General features: G+C 34.3%; 1 protein-coding gene across 1 annotated transcript in view; it reads right to left on the bottom strand.

Moving 5' to 3' along the window:
* Positions 1–21,739, bottom strand: part of LOC143249403 (acetylcholine receptor subunit beta-like 1) — a 68,337-nt gene that overhangs the window by 31,236 nt on the left and 15,362 nt on the right. Inside the window, exon 2 of the mRNA XM_076499197.1 lies at positions 2,021–2,157. Within this exon, the coding sequence (XP_076355312.1) occupies positions 2,021–2,157 (137 nt within the window). The remainder of the gene's footprint in view (positions 1–2,020; positions 2,158–21,739) is intronic.

Below are 21,739 nucleotides of genomic sequence, written 5' to 3'. Positions count from 1 at the left end.
TTTACTTTGTTCATAAATAATATAGGTTGCATATGGATTATAAATGACTACCGACACAATGTCTGATTAAAACTTTGCATCTTCATACTAGATGGATTGGTCAAGGATTTGTAAGTTTCAGACATAGCAACCATAATTTAGAAGTGCCAAACAAAAAAAGGCTAAACAGTCACCAGACATGTTTAAGATTTGGGGTTAATTCCCCCAATTCCCCATAGTTTTAAGTGACCTCAGGTAGATCGTGTTTTCTTATAGGAAGAGATTGTTTAAATGTTTCAGTGAGAACTGACAGACTCATAACTGAAGATTCCAAAAGAAATGTGATGGTTAATGTTTTGTTTGTATGTATAGAAATGTTAGGTATGCAGGATTTTGATAATTTGGAAGTGGTTTTTGAAAACAAATCTCCCAAGTGCACGCATGTAGTGTTTCCACAGTAGGTAGATTTATAATTAACTCACACATACGTGAATAATACACACACGAGCACAAGACTATTGACAAATGATAAACTGTGCTTGCAGTGATAAAGTATTAACAATAACACATTTAGTATTTATTTATTTATTCATTTATTTATTTCTTGCAATTAAAATCTTTAGAAAATTGTCAAGTTTATTTTATCGGCAACTGCACGAGCCGCTTCCTCTAAAACCGTCCAGTCGCTGACTCAGCAGTAAGAATAAGGGCTTAAAACGCTAAGATCTGGGTTCGATTCTCTGCGGTCGACACAGTGCAGCTAACCCACAATGTAGTTTTGCATTCAAAAACCCACTTATCTGTACATCCACGTTATCTGTTTTATTCCCTTACATTCACATGATCTGTTTTATTTCCTTACATCCACATGATCTGTTTTATTTCCTTACATTCACATGATCTGTTTTATTTCCTTATATGTATAGGATCTATTTTATTTCCTTATATGCATAGGATCTGTTTTATTTCCTTATATGTATAGGATCTGTTTTATTTCCTTACATTCACATGATCTGTTTTATTTCATTATATGTATAGGATCTATTTTATTTCCTGAAATGCATAGGATCTGTTTTATTTCCTTATATGTATAGGATCTGTTTTATTTCCTTACATTTACATGATCTGTTTTATTTCCTTATATGTATAGGATCTGTTTTATTTCCTTATATCTACAGGATCTGTTTTACTTCCTTGCATTCACATAATCTGTTTCATTCCCTTACATCTACATAATCTGTTTTATTCCCTTACATCTACATGATCTGTTTTATTCCCTTACATCTACATGATCTGTTTTATTTCCTTATCTTCACCTAATTACTTTCATTATCATTAACGTTATGGTAATCAAACATCTTCATTCATATATCGAAAATAATTCTTCTTTCCTTAACACTTCAAGCCGGAACGGTTGGTATTGTATAATTAGAGTTGTTTCCACTGTAATAGCGCCCCCAGTGGTTTAACGATAAGCCTATAACACTAAAACCCAGGTTTAAATACTCATGTTGGACACAAAATAGATGGCCTATTCTGTTTTAAAACAAACAAAAAACTTTATTAAATTAATATTTGTTAAATGGGTATTTCCGTAAAACTAATCTAGCATATGGTTAACAGTTGAGATATTGTAGCGAAAGTAATTTGAAACAAAACATGTTGAGTAGTTGTTTAAACCTAATTTAAATAACTAACGAAATTTAACTTTATTTAAAAAGACTGCAGTAGACTTTCGAGATAAGCTGAAATACATATCGTCATAAAACTGGCACAAACTAATATTATTAAGCACTTAAGTATTTGGTCAGAAATAATGTTAAATTAAACATGAATAAATGTGAATTGTGTTTCTCTCTAAATTAACACCCTCTAATAAAACTTTCAAACTTTCTTCTTCCATATCTCTTGATACGGAATAAGTCAAAATAACACTTGAAATTATTATTTCGCTTAACACTTTTCATCATTAAGCACCTGAATATCTTGTCAGAATTAACAGGAAATTTAACGTTATTTTAATTAATGTTGAAATGCTTACCACATTAATGAGCTGGATGAAAGAGAGCCCAAAACTCACATTCACTGTCCTATTCGTGGCTTCCACTGGTCGGATTAGTTTGTTGTAATCCCGGAAGAGGTCACGTACGAGCCGTTCTTCATCTTCTGAACATCTCACTATTGAAACAAACAGTGTATCAAACTATTTCAAGTAACATCATATCAGGGATAAAGTAAGATATTCATCTTCCGATTATTGTGTAGAAAATCAGCCAATTGGATCTGTACTTCTAGGATTATAAACAAAACCTTATCTGTAAGCCATTAATATGCAGTTTTAAGGCTCAACGGTAAGTCCAAAATATTATAACTCTAAAATATAACAGTTGTAAATATGTATAATAAAGAATAGTTACTCCGTACGCGGAAAACCCAAGAACTCTTAACAAGGTACAGTTTTAAATTCCTTTAAATACAAACACAAGAAACGTTGGTAAAATGCACTTGAATACGTTGTATTTTAGTGATCTTTTATTTTTATATAAATTCTCTGGATTCTATTGCGTGTCAGTATAGTGAAAATACTAAATATTAATTAAAAACATTCCAATTATCATAATGTCCTGATGTAAACTGTTCCATTTGGCAACAGGAAAAGACCATTTTATTAAGCCTAGGGTGTTCACTAATATCGGAGCTTTGGAAAACTGATACAAGTCCTGTTTAAAATCTTCAATTGGAACTTAAGTAAATAATCTATATTTAACATTCTTTCATAAAGTTCTAAGATAAGGTACTCATATTATTCAGAAAACGTGTTTTATTTATTTGGTTTTAATATTTTGAAGGAACTAAAATATCTTCCGGAAGTACCTTATTTCAATCAAGCACAAATTCTCATTTGCAAATAAACTATGGCTACTTGAATGTATCATTGTCAAAGAGTGGGTTCTGGCAGTATCTCTTTTTAGACATCTTAAATGGTAAATTTATTAAGAATCTTCGTAACTGTCTCTCAACACAGACCATAATAGTACAATCTATCATTTGATTGATCTATTAGTAGATAGACTAAATCTTAAAAACATTAAGTCTTCTAAATGTAATTGAATGTGGAAGACAAAAACGTCGGTAAATTTGTTTTTCTTACTGGATCTTATTCACAACTAAATAATTACATAAAATCATAAATAAATTAAAATATTTAATTCAGTTCACAAGAGGTCACTGTGTTACTGAGTGCAGATAAACGGCTACTGTAATGAAAGTTTCGTGGATCTATTTTTCAGTGTTACATTTGCTTGAGCTAATAACTTATAAGTTATTAAGGCTAGGAATGCTTATATCCGTAAATATTAAAGACTCAAAGGTTTCAAATCGGTTTTAATTGAAACTCTCGGAAACATTCTGGTGTTGATGATCGCATGCGAGAAAATGGAGATTAGTCTTATGAAGGTTAATGGTTTATTGTTGCATTCGCGTGTTAATGAATGATACCCAAGAGCGCAAGGTTATAAGTGTAAATTAGTACTTTAAATGGTTATAATTCTGCCTGTACATTATTGTGTGTTTCCTCATTTTTATTTGTAAGCATTTTGTTTTAAGTAAGGGATGTGTTAAATTAAAAAAGGGGCCTCTTTAGTCTTAATGTCTAAAACGTTGCTATCGTGTGTAACGGTAAAAATACCGTTGATAAAACGGAACATTATCCGCCGGACGTGCCGAAAAAACGTTGACAGCTTCCATATTCTCACTTAAGTCAGGAAACTTATTATTGAAGAAATGTTTTTATGTATCTATCTACTCTCGGAAACATCGTCAGATTTTCTTTGTTTTTCATATAAAACTACTTCAGTCTGTTCGTATATGCTTAACGAGATTATTTTATTGTGTTACGTATTACTATTTATTTCGAACGAGTCTCCGATTTATTATGTTACTTATATTAACATATTAGTATTCCAAATAACCGGAAATTTGAATTTAGAAGTTAAACTGTTAACATCTATCAAACTTATCTTATTTGCTAATAAGATTGATACACACAATTTTCTTTTTTTGACACAAATGTAGTTTAATATTCAAACAAAAAAATATAATTTATAATTACAGTTAGTATTAGCAGTTATTACAAATGATGGTTTTTATATAAGTTTTACAAACATGCAAACAGTACTGGGTTTCATATCTGGTCTGGAACTGAATCTTTTATCCACGTTCACGGAAAACAAGTTAATTCTCTGTTGATATACATGTACTTTTGACGGCTGGCTAAGCTTGAAGCACCTGTAAGTTTCACCGGCGACAATATTTAATGTCCGCGTAGAAATACTAACTTCCAAAGATAATTCACAAAAGTAGAACGGTTTGTAATGGTCGAAATCTATAACGTTTCTAGTTCAATTCTATAGTTTCCAATTAATAAAGGTTAATCACAATTATAGCTTCCGAGGCCTAAAGCACATTGACGGTACTTGTCGAGTAACAATACTAATGATTGTCTCTCTGCGTGTCGGTTTTTAAACACCAATCACGCGAATTTCTGACAATTTTGACAGACACGACAGTGTTTAGGTAAAACAAGCATTGGGTCAAAGGTTAAGATGAGGTTTTTACATCTCAAAAATAAAAAAAATATATATAAATGTTATCTTCTCAGCTTAGCTTTTGCATGCAAGCTAGAGGCTCACAATGATTACACTTCCACGTAAAACACATACAAACACACAATCAAACAATAAGTAAGAGATAGATAAATAGCACAGACTTGAGATATGGACTTATTAACTTGTAAGTTTTACATGTTCCACAGTAATTCCTGTATACAAAATCCGAAAATGATATTCATGTTTCTCCATCATGTACAGATATTTCACTAAACGTCATATGCAATTTAACTGATCTTAATTTATACCTGTAATGTTGACAACCACTGGCTATAGATTTCTCTAGACCAATCGCTACGTGAGAGTCTTATCGATCGTTCTAGAACCCAAGATAAACACGTCGCTAGTATATAAACGGTTAATATGCTGCATGACGTGTTATTTCTAGATAGTATTTGTTTATGCGTACGCTTTGACATTATATTTTCTTTTCAATATTATTTGTTCGTCGCTATGACAACAAGAAGTATAGTAAATGACCCAAAATATTCTGTTATATTTTTGTGCTAAATTTATTGTAAACTTCATAAAGCAAGTTTTTTCTTCCCGATTTGTTAAAAATATCCTTAGACGATAGATAAAAATGAATATTATTTTTAAAATTGCGTATTTGAATAATACAAGACCTGTTTTTAAAACTAAAACAACTTTTATGAAGTTTAAATTTGCAGGCCTGTGTAGTACATCAAAATAAGACAGCCTATAAATACAACACGCTAGTTTCCGACAAAACTCGTGTTTTTCGAAACCCCGTGAATGATAACGTTACTGAATTAAATTTCCTGTAGTTAGTAATTCAGCAAGCGTTTACACCGTGTAGTAATAAAGGTAGTTACGACGTAAATTTGGTTTTCCACAATATCGCTAGCATTATTACTGACAGTTTTGAAGATTAATATCGTATCTGATGATATCCAAACGCATACCAATGAAGATATACATATTTTAAGGTCACAAGTTTACTTTTTTAACGGTTTTAAGGAATGAAAAGTCTTACATGATTAAGCCGGATATAAGCGGTCGACATATAAGATAGGCTCTGAACCTATTGCTGCAAAGGACAAAGATCTATGTCATTCTTATGTTAACATATGAGTGACATAAGATAAACGCAAGTTCTCTGCCTCTTTATTCGATGCTCTTTTTAAATATTCATAGTAGATCGAACAACTACGTAATTTGTTTATCCAAAACTCAACTATCTCCCAACATTAAATTAAATAGTATCTTTTCAATTAATTTACATAAAAAGCCCAAATAGGGAAAAACTAAAGACATATCTCATATTTTATTTCTACAGGTTACTGTAACATGATTCAACATGGATATAGTATGTCCATGTCACTTTCGTTTGGCGTTGACTTTGTGTATCTTGGAACGACATATTATTATGTACTGGGTCTATTTGAATCAACACTGGGGATCTGTAGCGTCCAGTGTTTAAAGATGTATTTTAAAAGATGCAGAACTATCTTTATGATCCATTTTGACACTCGGAATACCAGAAATGTTAATGGTTTGAATCTTCAAGAGACAAAACTTCGTTCCGGTTCATTTCACCCCACTTTAATTCCCAATTATGTCACGATGCAAAGAAATATATATTTGAATTTGTTATAATGATAATTAACATAATTTTTATTATTTCGCATAATAGATCGAAAGTTACCTAAATAAAAATATTTCATTAAATCTAATATCACTATGTAACAGAGTGTTTACTTTTCTTGTTCCTGGGCAGAAAGTGTTATTTCCCAATTGTTTATGCCTAAAGTAAATGGAAAAGACCGATTTTTCTCTTCAAACTTTGCTTTTGTGACCTGGGAGCGTATAACGAAAACATGATGAGAAACTATATTTGGGGGCTGATACATGAAAGTGATTTACATTAATAGTCGCAAATCTCGAAAAACTACTCACTTCTAAACATTTTTGTATAACTTTAGTATAAAATGCATGCAAATCATGATTCATAGGTTATTTTATTCAGACCTTATGTAAATGAAAATGTGCAAATTTGTCCCTTTTTACACAGAAAATAGGTCAATTTCTAAATTTTATTATCAAGGCCACAAAAGCAAAGTTTGAAGGGAATAGTGGCCATTTTCTGTACTTTTACAACATAAGCAGTTAAGAAATAACACATACTATCCAGGAACAAAATTTGTGTTGCATAGTGTTATTATCTATTTATGTGTGTGTGTGTTTTCTTATAGCAAAACCACATTGGGCTCTCTGCTGAGTTTACCGAGGAGAATCGCACCCCCTGATTTTAACGTTGTAAATCCGGAGTACTTATCCATTTATCTATCAAATGCTTCATTTCGTTTGAATTCGCATCACCTCAACAGGAATCAAAATATAAAAAAACGTACTTAAATTCTGAACATAATAAAAACATTAGGGCGAAATAATTGGAATTGTTACAAAATTCAAACCATTAATTCACTTGCTTATCGCTAAAATCAGGGGTTCGATTCCTGTTTGTGGACTCAACAGATAGCTCAATGTGGCTTTGCTATAAGGAAACACACACACACACTTGCTTATTTGTTTAATTTGCTTAAATCTTTGTTTCTGGTGGTGGTGGGTCTGTGAGTTCTTCTATGACCTTTAATCAAAACCAGTCTAGCCAATTCTTTGCAACAGTTCGTGACAGAAGGCAAACAAAGATGGATGTTAAGCATGTGGGTTTTCTTATAGCAAAGACACATCGGATTATCTACTGTGTTTTCCGAGGGGGAATATAGCCCCTGCTTTTAGCATTATAAATCCGAAAACGTATCGCTGTTTCACTGAGGGATGTGTGTGTTTTCTTATAACAAAGCCACATCGGGCTATCTGCTGAGGGAAATCGATTGTTTTGTTTTTGTTTTTGAATTTCGCACAAAGCTACTCGAGGGCTATCTGTGCTAGCCGTCCCTAATTTAGCAGTGTAATACTAGAGGGGAGGCATCTAGTAATCACCACCCACTACCAACTCTTGGGCTACTCTTTTACCAATGAATAGTGGGATTAACTGTAACATTATAACGCCCCCACGGCTGAAAGGGCGAGCATGTTTGGCGCGATGGGGATGCGAACCCGCGACCCTCAGATTACGAGTCGCACGCCTTAACACGCTTGGCCATGGCGGGCCTTAGAGGAAAATCGAACCCCTGGCTTTAGCGCTGTAAATCCGTAGACTTACCACTGTACAAGCGAGTTACCCACTGAAGAGGGGGGGGTAATGATTCACATGTGTTTATATAAAACAGTTAATGTAATAAGTGTGTATACTTCTGTGATAGAAACTGTTTTATATTTATATTTTATATTTATTTATATATATTATAGAAAACTGTGCTTATCTTGATAACTCCCCCGGTAGTACAGCGGTAAGTCTCCGGATTTACAACGCTAAAATCAGGGGTTCTATTCCCCTCGGTAGGCTTGGTAGATAGCCCGATGTGGCTTTGCTATAAGAAAAACACAAACACTCTTTATAACTTGTTTTGTTTTCTGTAAGTTTAGTATCAAATACAATTTTATAAAATAGCATCTTTAATTATTTGCTTGTAATTAAGCACAAAGCTATACAGTCGGCTATATATGCTGTGCTCACCGCGGGTATCAAAGCTGGTTTCTAACGATATAAGTTCATAGCTTTACCGTACTCCGCACTTTGAGACACCTAAAGTGTCGGAACGTTTGTTCGTTGTTGTTTGTTTTTTTTTTTATTTCGCGCAAAACTACACGAGGGCTAACTGCACTAGTCGTCCCTAATTTTGCAGTGTAAGAATGGAAGGAAGGCAACTAGTCATCACCATCCACCGCCAACTGTTGAGCTACTCTTACCAACAAATAGTAGGACTGACCGTCACATTATAACGCCACCACGGCTCTGAAAGGGCGAGCATATTTGATGTGACGGGAATTTGAACCAACGGCCCTCACCCTAACCGCCTGGCCGTGTCGGCCCTTGTAGCGTAACGCAGAACTGAGTAATCTTCTACGCCATTCGTGGATTCTTTCGTTTCGTCACTCTTATTACACATTTCAGTGGAGAAATAAATACCTCACAGTTAATACAAGCTGTACGTCAAACAAACACAGAGCAGTGGAACTTTTAGAATAAACTGTTTAAAAATTAACAGATACTATACTTACCTTCACGATATATCATCATAAGCTGAATAAACAAAAACAAAACCGGAAGTAAAGCCGGTGGACGTATTTTTAAAATTTAGGTTACAGAGTTATGTTATATAATGTAATGCTTGAAGTATAGCTAAAAATGTAGATAGACATTTGGAATTGTGAGTTGTAGTTTCTTTCCCGACCTTAAGTGTATAACAAACAAAGCTAAAATTATTTCTAAAAAAATGTATAGTATTTGTTTGTTTGGAATTAAACACGATGTTACATAATGGGCTATCTACGTTATGCCCATTACCGGTATCCAAACCCAATTTCTAGCGTTGTAAGTCCGCAGATATGCTGCTGTGACACTAGGATGAGGGTGTGTGTGTGATTTTTTTCTTATAGCAAAGCCACATCTGCTCAGCCCACTTGACTAATCAATGTGATAAACATTCTGATATACTTACAAAAGATATTTTTATGTATTTATTGTTTTAATTATGCAATATACAGTAATAGAACGTTTTAATCGTGTACAAAGTATAAATGCTTATAATGAGGAAAAAAATTGTCGCCATTTTTAAAATATTTTAATGTAATCTAAATGTAACATTTTAGATATATCTTTTTATCAAAATATTAAGGCCTTTACGTTTTGTTTACAAAACTAAGTTTTTGGTAAACATTGTCACTGACAACCATATTTGATTTTTTTCTAAATAAACAAATTTCAGTGAAGTTCAGTTTTACATTACTTATTTCAATTGTAATAAATGATGTAGCATAGGCTCAGATTATGCATTTATTGAACTTTATAGAATCAACTAGTTTAAATATCTTTCAATGTGTTTTCAAACAGAGGTGCAGCTAATGAGAATTTTCTTCTTTCAGTGCTTATGATGTTTTCATTTCTCCAAACAACTTTTCTTTGACCTTGTATCAGACATTAAATTTTGATAAAATTACTGACTTTAAAAATATACCACAAACTGAAAAATTGTAGTTTAATTTCCATAGGAAATTGGTCTAAGTATTAAGATAAAAATAATTTTATCCTCGATAATTTAAAAAAAAGTACGCAATAACGGGTAATCACAACACCTTTAAGATATAGAAAATTCAGAACTTGACGAAATAAATACAAACGACATCGACAGATATATTATGATCTATACTAACCACGTATAAGTTAAGCTGTTATTTTTAATAACCTTGCTTTTAAAGCTAACTGTCCTAATCATTGTAAGTAAAACTACTAAAATGATTATATTGGGTCTTTTGTATCCATATTCAACAACACCTACTAGTACAGCGGTAAGTCTACGATTTTACAACGCTAAAATCAGGGGTTCGATTCCCTTCGGTGGGCTTAGCAGATAGCCCGTTGTGGCTTTGCTGTAAGGAAAACACACAAACAGATATTCAGTGCATTTATTTAATACAGGGTACTAAGTTACTTTGCTGGCTTATGATATTTTTTAAAGTGCATAACCTGCAGTTACTTTGAGCATGGCTTCTCAATTTTTATACCTTATCGTTGTTTGATATAAGCTATACCCAAAGCTATCTGCACAGTTAAATAGCATAGTTATCTGCTTTGGCTGAAGCCGCAGTGAAATGCAGATGGAATGAGGACGGTGATAATAAATTTCGGTCACTGAAACGTGTTTTAGTGGAAGTTGTTGTAATAGCATTTCAAGACAAGATTGTTTATTCTTGCTGGATACTGATTAGACTGATAAAAGAATTGAAGCAGTATTGTTGCATGTTGGAGTAAAATGTGGTATTACGTATACGGGCCCGGCATGGCCAAGCGTGCTAAGGCGTTCAACTCATAATCCCAGGGTCGCGGGTTCGAATCCCGGTCGCACCAAACATGCTCGCCCTTTCAGCCCTGGGGGTGTTATACTGTTACGGTCAATCCCACTATTCGTTGGTAAAGGAGTAACCCAAAAGTTGGCGGGGGTGGTAATGACTAGCTCCCTTCCCTCTAGTCTTACACTGCTAAATTAGGAACGGGTAGCGCAGATAGCCCTTGAGTAGCTTTTCGCGAAATTCAAAAAGACAAAGACGAGATTACGTATACGAGTCATGTGCTAACGACTCCTGAACAAACAATTACTTGTCAAGCATTGGCAACGCTATTTGAATAGTAGCAGATGCAACATTTTAATGAACCTTGCATCACAAGAATGGCTTATGAGCTTTGAAAATCTAGAAGGGTTGATTACTTGTTGAATCATTACGTTTCATGAGTTAAGCTGCGGCTCTAACATCGAAACGCTGATGAACTATCTCACCAAATGGGCCAGAGTTATGCTTGGCTACTATCTTCCATACAGCAAAGAAAAGTATTAGTGTTAGAAATAGAGAAAATGTGCATAAAGATGTAACGTATGACACATGTACAAACAGTTATGAGCTCAAACAGGTGTTTCATACTGTACTTATAAACCACTTTGCATAAGATTGGAGGGCAAAATGATGTTACTTAAACATGTGCTAACTTTAAAAAATAATTTTATGACCGCATTTGCATTATATGGATTAAACACTGTGTTGCGTGATCAATTATTTCACTAAGTGCGCCGAAGCCTCCTCATTGATTGATATATGTTTATGTGTGGTAACAGTTTGGAATATTAGATACGTGCCATTCGCATCGACTAAAGGCAAACTCCAAAAGCTGTTATTCTATGAGTTGTACGTGGTATGGTACACACTAACATACCATCCATAGTCTGTTGATTATGTTGAACAGATAAGACATAATTTCAAGCAAATGCTCGTGAATTTATTCATCCTGACCAAAGTGACTGTGACAAACGCAATTTGCGTCATGATGGTGTACTGCGTAAAATGAAAGAAGTTGACAAGTTATTTGGTGAACATGCTCAGGGCTTGCTGGGAAATACAGCTTTCTATTATTGTGGTGTATGATTTGCTCCATAGAGCAAATGCACCACAATATCTACAATAATATGTGGAATACTGAGATCTCCATCAGTTGAACATGAATTAGTGCTTCGGCACTTAGGATATGGCATAAGAAGTACTGCAATAAAGTAGTAAAGTTTAACCGAGGGCACTTGTTATGGCTTTTAGATATGCGCCCCTGAAATGGAATTAACTCGCTCTGGTTGGTGAGGTTCTTATTTTATTATTTGATTCACTAAACTACAAACTACAGTATTCATGTTGTGTGTCATGTTGTGTGCACACTAAACACAGTGATAGGCTAAAGTTGTACGTTACTAACGATGAATCCCTCGCTAGTACAGCGATAAGTCTACGGATTTACAACGCTAAAATCAGGGGTTCGATTTCCCCCAGTAGCCTCAGCAGATAGCCTAATGTGGCTTTGCTTTAAGAAAAACACACACACACACTCACGATGAACCTCTCGGACACTCGTTTTATTAGAAATCAGAGGATGACACTGAAATGTCAGATGATGGCGAGAGCACAGTTTGTATATTATTTGAGGACGAAGATGATGTTAGAAGTACCTATCTGGCAGCCGGAGATGAGCAGACGATAGTGAAGGAACTGCATGGTCTCTCTGATGATCGATCGAGAACCGACGGTTGGGTTTAACTGCTAGACCAGATGTTTGAATGCTGGATTAACCGTTCATAGCAAATGGCGTTACTTACTTTCCATGTTGTTAGGAAGAGTTTCCGATGACATGTATATCGGGCAATGTGTGGGTACTGTGTCAATGACAATGGCTGATGTTGGTAAGCATAATATTCAGAACATACACTGTTTGTATAACTGATAAACGATCACTAAAATTTGGAACTATACTATAAGAGTATCCTATCCTAAACCTTCCGAACTATGGAGCGATCCTCAGTGTTGAGATACTTGTTTGAAATATCCTGATAATCACTCGTACTAAGTAACGAAAATGACCACTCGATACTCGCGAGATACATATCTAAGATAAACAGTGTCATTAGATGTTACTTCTAGAATATTTTCATTTACCAGAACTGAAAATTATTGACAGGGTTTATAATGCACCTGAAAGTTGAATGGACTTTGAAATCTCCGCTTTCCAAGCATACAGGTGTAATTTTGCGACGACAATTGCACAATGTTTGTATATACTGAGACCTGCACGCATACAGTGAAGTTGTTTTGAATCGGCATAGAATATACTAGTTAATAATAAAATAATTATTATCGTACATGTAAACGTTTTTGCTTCACTTAGTTTTGCTAATGTTTATTTTTCTGTAAAGAGTGGATCTAATCATAGATGGCAGTACGTTATCTTGATAGTGTAGTGACTTGTGTGTAGCCGATAAGAATGATAAGTATATTTTAATACTAGCTGCAGTACACAGTCTGTATGTTCTGACTGTAAGATTGCTAAGTAAACGAAGTGTGGGAGATTAGTAAGGTTTGTTTCGAATTTCGCGCAAAAGGGCTACGCTAGCCGACCCTAATTTAGCAGTGTAAGACAAGAGGGAAGCAGCTAGTCATCACTACCCACCGCTAACTTTTGGACTACTCTTTCACCAAAGAATAGTAGGATTTATCGTGTATAATAACGTCCCCACAGCTGAAAGGGAGAAACTGTTTGGTGTAACGATGATTCGAACTCATGACTCTCAGATTACGAATCGAGTGCCTTATCCATCTGGCCATGCAGGGTCAATTCAGGTCATCAGAAGATAATTGTTTGTTTGTTTTTGCATTTTCCACAGAGCTAAGGTGGGCTATCTCCGCTAGCCGATTTTAATTTAGCTGTGTAAGATTAGAGGAAAGGCAGCTAGTCATCACTACCCACCGCTAACTTTTGGGCTACTCTTTTATCAATGAATAATGAGATTTGACCGTCACATTATAGCGTCCTCATGGCTAAAAGGGGAGGATGGTTGGTGTGACGGAGATTCGAACCAGGAACCCTCGGATTACTAGTCGAGTGCCCTTAACCACCTGTCCATGCCGGGCCTGATGTTAAGGTCATTCCATTTCATCTCAAGAGCATGAAATGCCAAATCTTCATGACAGAAAACTAGAAGTAAGCCAGGTGAGTGCTTGCTATATATAAGTGTGTGCGCGCGCGTAAGCTATTATTGCCCTGTGCATTTTCTGGTGAATATACATTTCATTGTCTTAGCATTTCTTAAGATCACACACACACACATATATATATATATATACACACACACAAATGGATGTGTGGAGAAAATGTTAGTAAAGAGAGAAATTTTGTGGCCCAGTCTAGCGAAATTCCTTTGAACAAACGTGGCAACAATGTGTGTTGATGTGTGTTATAATGGTCAACATGGTGTGTTGATGTATATTATAATGGTCAACAATGTGTGTTGATGTGCGTTATAATGGTCAACAATGTGTGTTGATGTGCGTTATAATAGTCAACAATGTGTGTTGATGTGTATTATAATGGTCAACAATGTGTGTTGACGTGCGTTATAATGGTCAACAATGTGTGTTGATGTGTGTTATAATGGTGAACAATATGTGTTATAATGGTCAACATGGTGTGTTGATGTATATTATAATGGTCAACAATGTGTGTTGATGTGCGTTATAATGGTCAACAATGTGTGTTGATGTGCGTTATAATGGTCAACAATGTGTGTTGATGTGAATTATAATGGTCAACAATGTGTGTTATAATGGTGAACAATGTGTGTTGATGTGTGTTATAATGGTCAACAATGTGTGTTGATGTGTGTTATAATGGTCAATAAGAATGAAGGAATGTAAGTTGAAATTTCTTCGTTTAGTTGAACTTTGTCAACTGATATTTATATGTGATGTGGAAAGTGAAAGTTGAATATATCAGCTCATAGATGACAATTCGTACAGAAAGCGCAACTGTTGAGATTTTGCTTACGAAAACAATTGACGTTACCATAGTTACCATGCGTAAGGTATGAGGCAGCTCGTCGAACACTATAAGCATATACAATATGCATTGTCGATATGTATGCATATTATAACATCATACATATATGGTTATATGCAACTAGTGTTTCACACGAATAAAGCAAATACATAAAGCCATTCTTGAATATTATGTTACATGCACAAACTTACTAGAAGTAAACATCTGTCAGGCAACAAATAAGTAAAATAAAAGATTTGATCCAAATGGTAAAAATATGCTTTCTTTACTAGCTGTGAATCACCTTTGGAATGCTTACGTTAACTTAAATAAGTTTGACAGTGCAGTGATCAAACGTTCATGTATTTCATTTCGTTTCAGGCAAGTAATCTCTTGACCCTCGAAATTTAATTGACGTAAATAAAGATGAGGCGCCACATAAATATTATCCTTCAAAACTGAAAAATGAGAAAGTATCTACCGAGCCACTAAGTCACTGCCGCAATAAAAGTAAACCATTTGGTAGTCTGAGTTGTTAAAAGTGTTTAGTTGGAAAGGCACTTGTCTGGTATGCGAAAATCCTCAAACTCGAGATTTTTTTTTTTTCATTTACTAAAGAGAGTCTGGGATATTTTGTTAATCTTTCAACATGGATGAAAGTTACGATAACGTCAGAGAATGCAGATGCAGATAAAAACGGTGAATTCATGTTGAGTGCAATGATATTTTAAAGCCGGTTTCAAAGAATACTCAGAAAAAAAATACAAAGGTTGGATGGAAACCTTATCTAAAAATTTTTCTTCGAAAAGATGAACGACAAGAACCATATGATGGTTTTTCATAACATGTATACAATTTTTGAAACAAAATTTACTGATTTACATTTATTCGTTCTAAAGAACACTTACTAATGGGATTTAGAAACAGGATCATATTGTTCAAGTTAAGAATTAAAACGTGAAAAAGTACAATTTTTAAACATTTTCTAACTATTTACTTGAAACGTATTCTAATATAATGCTCAGGCCCTGTGGCATCCATTGTAAATACGAGAGTTTGTTTTAATTTAACCATAAAACTACACAATGTATGATTTATGCTTTGCCCACCACGGGTATCGAAACCCGGTTTTTAGCGTTGTAAAGAGGGATATAAATTTAAAACAGTTAAAATAGAATGCATTAATAAACAACTAACGGTATCTTTGTGTAGTACTGTCGCTTTAGCATTTCAAGAACCAGCGAAGTTTGTTAGGTTTCTAAATTAAAAAGGAAAATGCTTGACACAATGAGTTCTTTATCTTTTTCGAGCACAGAAAAATAAGGAACAAATCGAAGGTTTGTCTGAGTGAGATGCGTCATAGAACAAATAGCTCACTTCAGGTCGGGGCAAAAAATATCAGATACTTAAACGTTCCTCAACAAAATGTACATTAATCTACAAACTTATCTGGCACCCGACAACAATCAATAACTATCAGACAAATGCTTAAACGTGCCAAGCAAGTATTGAAACGTAGTAGACAAACATCAGTAGATGTCTAGCAGATACTACAAACTAGCTGACAATTATTAAAAAGCACCATACAGAAAATTACGTATATTAGAAAAGCACAAATAATTACATCAAGCACAACCCACGTGCTCCATTGTCTATACACGAACAATTTAAACACGTACATTAAACTCGATACTGAGCAAGTAACATAAAATATCAAGTACTGCACAGCTGTATATTGTATAATACAACGACTTATGTTCCAGTTAAAATTAGTTTTTAAAATGCTAGCCATAGAACGTACATAGGAAATACGATAACTTTTAAACTAGGTGTTAGTTATAGAAAACTGAGGGTTGAGAATGTTATGTTAAAACTATTTTTAATATGAAAAGTTACAATTGCGTTATAACTACGGCCAATGAAAAGTTCAGGTGAAACAGATTGCGTCAAACTACATTTTAACATTGGTGTTTCAGAAGTAGTGTGAAGTTTCCCAAAATATATCGCTTAGGAGAAGGGTATATAATTGTCTTTCTCAACGCAAAATATTCATACACAGAAATCATAAAGATACGTCGAGATCAGAAATGTATAATCTACAAGACGGGATATCCTCTTTATTTCATGGCAATGGAGGACAAACGAATAAGGATCACCTTGTGACGCCAGTGTCATCCTGAAAATTGGAAGAAGGCAGCGTCTTGTAACACGTGAGAATCTACGAACACAAAGGTCAGAGAGAAGCTTTGTCCAAGCAGCTGTACGCAGTAGAACTAAGGAGTATCTTTGTCTGCAAACTCGTACACAAGTTGCTTCCACTAAATAGTTGCTAAAACGTCGCATGTCTCAAGTATCTAGGGGATGAGACGGGTACTTGTGCCATTTCATACGAAGACATAATGGCCAATTCGCTGGGTTCAACCACTATGGATTTCAACACAATCAGAGTGTCGGAATAGCCACTGGTTGTCCTTATAAACTAGCTTGAGTACGGAAAGTTAGTAGTTACGGTTGTGCCTTACGACGGAGCATTTGCAATGAAAACTACATTGCAGGGATTATGTCACGTTATAAGTTTATCGGAGAGACCGGATGTGGCTACATCAACTGTAACGACGTATTGGAGTTCCAAAAAATCGGTTTAATATAACGTAGTAAGTCTCTTTGTAAAAACTAACAGTTGAATTTAGTGTTAAATACTTACGTATCAATCATTGATACTCATATAAAAGCAATAATTTGGAAAATTCAAAGCTACATATACCAATAATTATCAAGCAGGACACAAGTATTCTAATTCGTATAAATCATATGTGAACACTTGTCATACATATACACGCAAGTACAAATTTCCACAGCACTCAAACACACATAATCTAGTACCACGGACTAAGGAAATAAAACACGGAGTATAATTTGATAATCTTGAATACATAACGAGTGATCAGTTGTTTAAGAATCCACATATAACTTAAAGATCTATAATGTAGTTGATAAGACAGATCTGAAGGGTTAAGAGACAGAAGTAGATATACAAGAGAAATCACAGTTAAAAATAGCAACGACAGCATAAATTAAGATAATTATATGTGGTACAATGAAACTAACATTCGTTAATTCAAGTTAAACTGGAAGGAAAGTGAACTTAACAAGGGGAAAATAATATTAAAACATGGTGAAAGTAGTTAAAACAGGTGACCAATCCAAGTGGCTTTCAGCCCTTTTCCAGAAAACAAATATTCCTATATTGACTTCAACTTGATCCTAATTATACATGTTTATTTAGTTTTAAAATAATTATTCCGGATTTATATAACAAGTATTAGTTGAGAAAAGTGGTACTTAACACATCAAAAAACATATAGATTACCCTTGTAATAAACTGGTTCAACGCTTATGACGATTGTCTCTTTTAATGATTTGTTTATTTTGAATTTCGCGCAAAGCTACACAAGGGCTATCTTCGCTAGCCGTCACTAATTTAGCAGTGTAATACTAGAGAGAAGGCAGCAAGTCATCACCATCCACCGCCAACTCTTGGGCTACTCTTCTACCAACGAATAGTGGGATTGACCGTACTTTATAACGCCCCTGGCTGAAAGAGCGAACATGTTTGGTATGACGGGGATTTGAACCCGCCATCCTCGGATTACGAGCCGAACGCCTTAACCCACGTGGCCATGACGGGCCGTTAATTAGTTTTACTTTAATGATTCCCACAAAGTGCGAATATGTCTGGAATAACGTAAAGAATACTGCACTTGCGTTTGTTTGTTTTTCTACAGAAGACTTGGCACAAGTTGAATAATATGTAACATTGAGAAGAAAGGCGTACGTTTAAGCGATCGATTTTATTTGATGTTTTTTTTTCATAAAGTTACACAGCTACGTTACTACGTGGATCTGCATATTATATTTGATGTGTTTTTTCATATAGTTACATAGCTACGTTACTATGTGGATCTGCATTTTTTATTTGATGTTTTTTTTCATATAGTTACATAGCTACGTTACTATGTGGATCTGCATTTTTTATTTGATGCTTTTTTCATATAGTTACATAGCTACGTTACTATGTGGATCTGCACATTTTATTTGATGGTTTTTTTCATATAGTTACATAGCTATGTTACTATGTAGATCTGCATATTTTATTTGATGTGTTTTTTCATATAGTTACATAGCTACGTTACTATGTGGGTCTGCATATTTTATTTGATGGTTTATTTCATATAGTTACATAGCTACGTTACTATGTGGATCTGCACATTTTATTTGATGGTTTTCTCATAAAGTTACATAGCTACGTTACTATGTGGATCTGCATTTTTTATTTGATGTTTTTTTCATATAGTTACATAGCTACGTTACTATGTGGATCTGCATTTTTTATTTGATGTTTTTTTTCATATAGTTACATAGCTACGTTACTATGCGGATCTGCATTTTTTATTTGATGTTTTTTTCATATAGTTACATAGCTACGTTACTATGTGGATCTGCACATTTTATTTGATGGTTTTTTCATATAGTTACATAGCTATGTTACTATGTAGATCTGCATTTTCTTATTTGATGTTTTTTTTCATATAGTTACATAGCTACGTTACTATGTGGATCTGCACATTTTATTTGATGGTTTTTTCATATAGTTACATAGCTACGTTACTATGTAGATCTGCATATTTTATTTGATGTGTTTTTTCATATAGTTACATAGCTTCGTTACTATGTGGATCTGCATTTTTTATTTGATGTTTTTTTTCATATAGTTACATAGCTACGTTACTATGTGGATCTGCATTTTTTGACCTCACTTACATACACTGTATAGCAAGTGGAATTATTTTAGTTAGACAATCAGAAGCTACATTTTAAAAACACAAACTATTCTCATAATAACAAAATTGAATTAGACGCATTGCAGAAATATCGTGACAAAAACTTTATCACTTTATGGAAATATTTAGGTTTATTTTTAGAAAATTTCAAAGAATACACTCAAATGAAAAACACAAAGGAAGAAAAAACCCTAAACAAAAATATTTGGCTGCTTTTTTTATGTTAAAAAATGCAAGAAACCAGATTTATAGTTTTTAAATGGTTTGGTGCAAACATACTTGACTCACAGCAAGGAAAAGTTACCAAAGAGTTTCACTGTGTCGGTATTTGGGTATTGATGTTGTTAAATACCCAGGAGGGTCAGGTACATTTGACCTCTTCCTCCCTCCCGAACGATTATAGCGTCTGTCTTTAGGGTTTGTTTGTTTTTTTTAAGCTTTGGGCCAGAGTAAAAGTATAACATCATACTCAGGCCCATTTCAGGGCTCAGTCCATGCATGGACGAACAAGAAGTTTTTTTTGTTTTTTTTTTTCATTTAATTTTTTTTTATATTTTTTTTTTTTTATTTTTTTTGTATTTTCATATATATATTTTTTTGTATTTTTCTCCTTTTTCTCGATAGAGAGAATGCTACTACTACTTGTAGTAACACACACCCCCACAAAAAAAAGTAATAATAATTATTATTATTCAATACTTGAATAATAATTCAAAAAGAGAGGGAAAAAATGATTAAAAAAAATAATTATTATAATAATAAAAAGAAACAAGGACTAAGTGTCTAGTGCATAGTGGCCAGCTTGTGTTACATTTCTTAAATACATGTTAAAAGGGGAGAGGTATTTAGGACCATTTACATCATGTACGTGATATCTGTCGAGATCACACATTAAGTCATTTTTATGCCAATTCTTATTGAAATATTTTAGAGAATTATGCAAGAGTCTTTCAGATATTGTGTCTATGCTTGCATACATTGTGCATGAATGTGGTTGAGGTGCTACGTGGTACTTTATATGCTGAAGTTAGTACTGAATTTTGTATACGTTGAAGTTTCTGTACATGTGTGGGTGCTATGTTAATCCAGGCAGGTGATGCATATTCTATTGTTGGTCTAATGTACGTTTTGTAGATTTTAAGTATGTCTGGTGATGTTCCTTGGATTTTACCTGAAAGACTTCTTGCATAGTTTGCTCTTTTCCAGATTCGTATCAGTACATTTTTAATATGTGGTAGCCACGTTAATTTTGAATCATAGGTTAGACCTAGAAATTTAGCAGAAGTAGCAGTCAGTAAAAGTGATCCATTCATATAGAGTTTTGGTGGATCTTTTTTCAGCTTATTCAGTCTGCTGAATAATATGACTTGGGTTTTTGGAATATTGATTTTGATTCTGTATTTCTGGCAGTATTCTTCGATGTTATTTAGAACTGGTTGTAGGTTCGTTGTTGCTATTGACGGAGTTGGGGCACTTTTCCAGACTGCTACATCGTCAGCGAACTGTGATGCATAACCTAAATTTAGGTCCGACAGAGGCATATTACTCATGTACATGATAAATAATATAGGGCTAACAACCCCTCCCTGCGGGACTCCTGCTTCGGGTGAAAAGGACCCTGAGTGGGCCCCATTTACATTTACTTTACACATTCTGTTATCCAGGAAGTTGGACAGCCAGCGAATAGATTCCTGGGGTAATGCCATTTCAAGTAATCTATGACGTAATCCATTATGCCACACTGTGTCAAATGCTTTCTCAATGTCGAGAAAGCAAGTTACAGTGCATTCTTTTTTGTTGAAGCTGTCGGTAATTGATTCTGTAAGTCGAATCAGGTGGTCTGTAGTTTGGCGGTTTTCGAAATCCGTTTTGAATTTCTGGTAATTTTGAATTTTCTTCTAAGTAAACTGACAGACGATTACTAATTATCCTCTCTAATACTTTGCCAATACAACTGGTTAAGCTAATCGGGCGGTAGTTGTTTGGTTTATTCGCTGGCTTTCCTTCTTTCTGGAACATTAATATTATTGCTTCCTTCCAAGAAACGGGGATATATTCAGCTGATAGTGAGAGATTAAATAACGCTGTTAGGTGTTCATATAATCTCTGAGTGCCTTGTTTTAGGAGGATAGCTTGAATACCATCTTCTTCAGGGGCTTTGTTTTTTGTGTTGTTAATGGCAGTTACGACTTCTGTTACAGTTGTTTTATCAGTTGATGAGTGCTCCAGTCTTTTGTTTTTTCTTGGTGTGTAACAGTGTT

This window comes from Tachypleus tridentatus, chromosome 4 (assembly GCF_004210375.1).
Source record: "Tachypleus tridentatus isolate NWPU-2018 chromosome 4, ASM421037v1, whole genome shotgun sequence".
Lineage (NCBI taxonomy): Eukaryota > Metazoa > Arthropoda > Merostomata > Xiphosura > Limulidae > Tachypleus > Tachypleus tridentatus.
The sequence above is the reverse complement of the archived record's forward strand: the minus strand, read 5'-3'. Positions and strand labels throughout refer to the sequence as shown.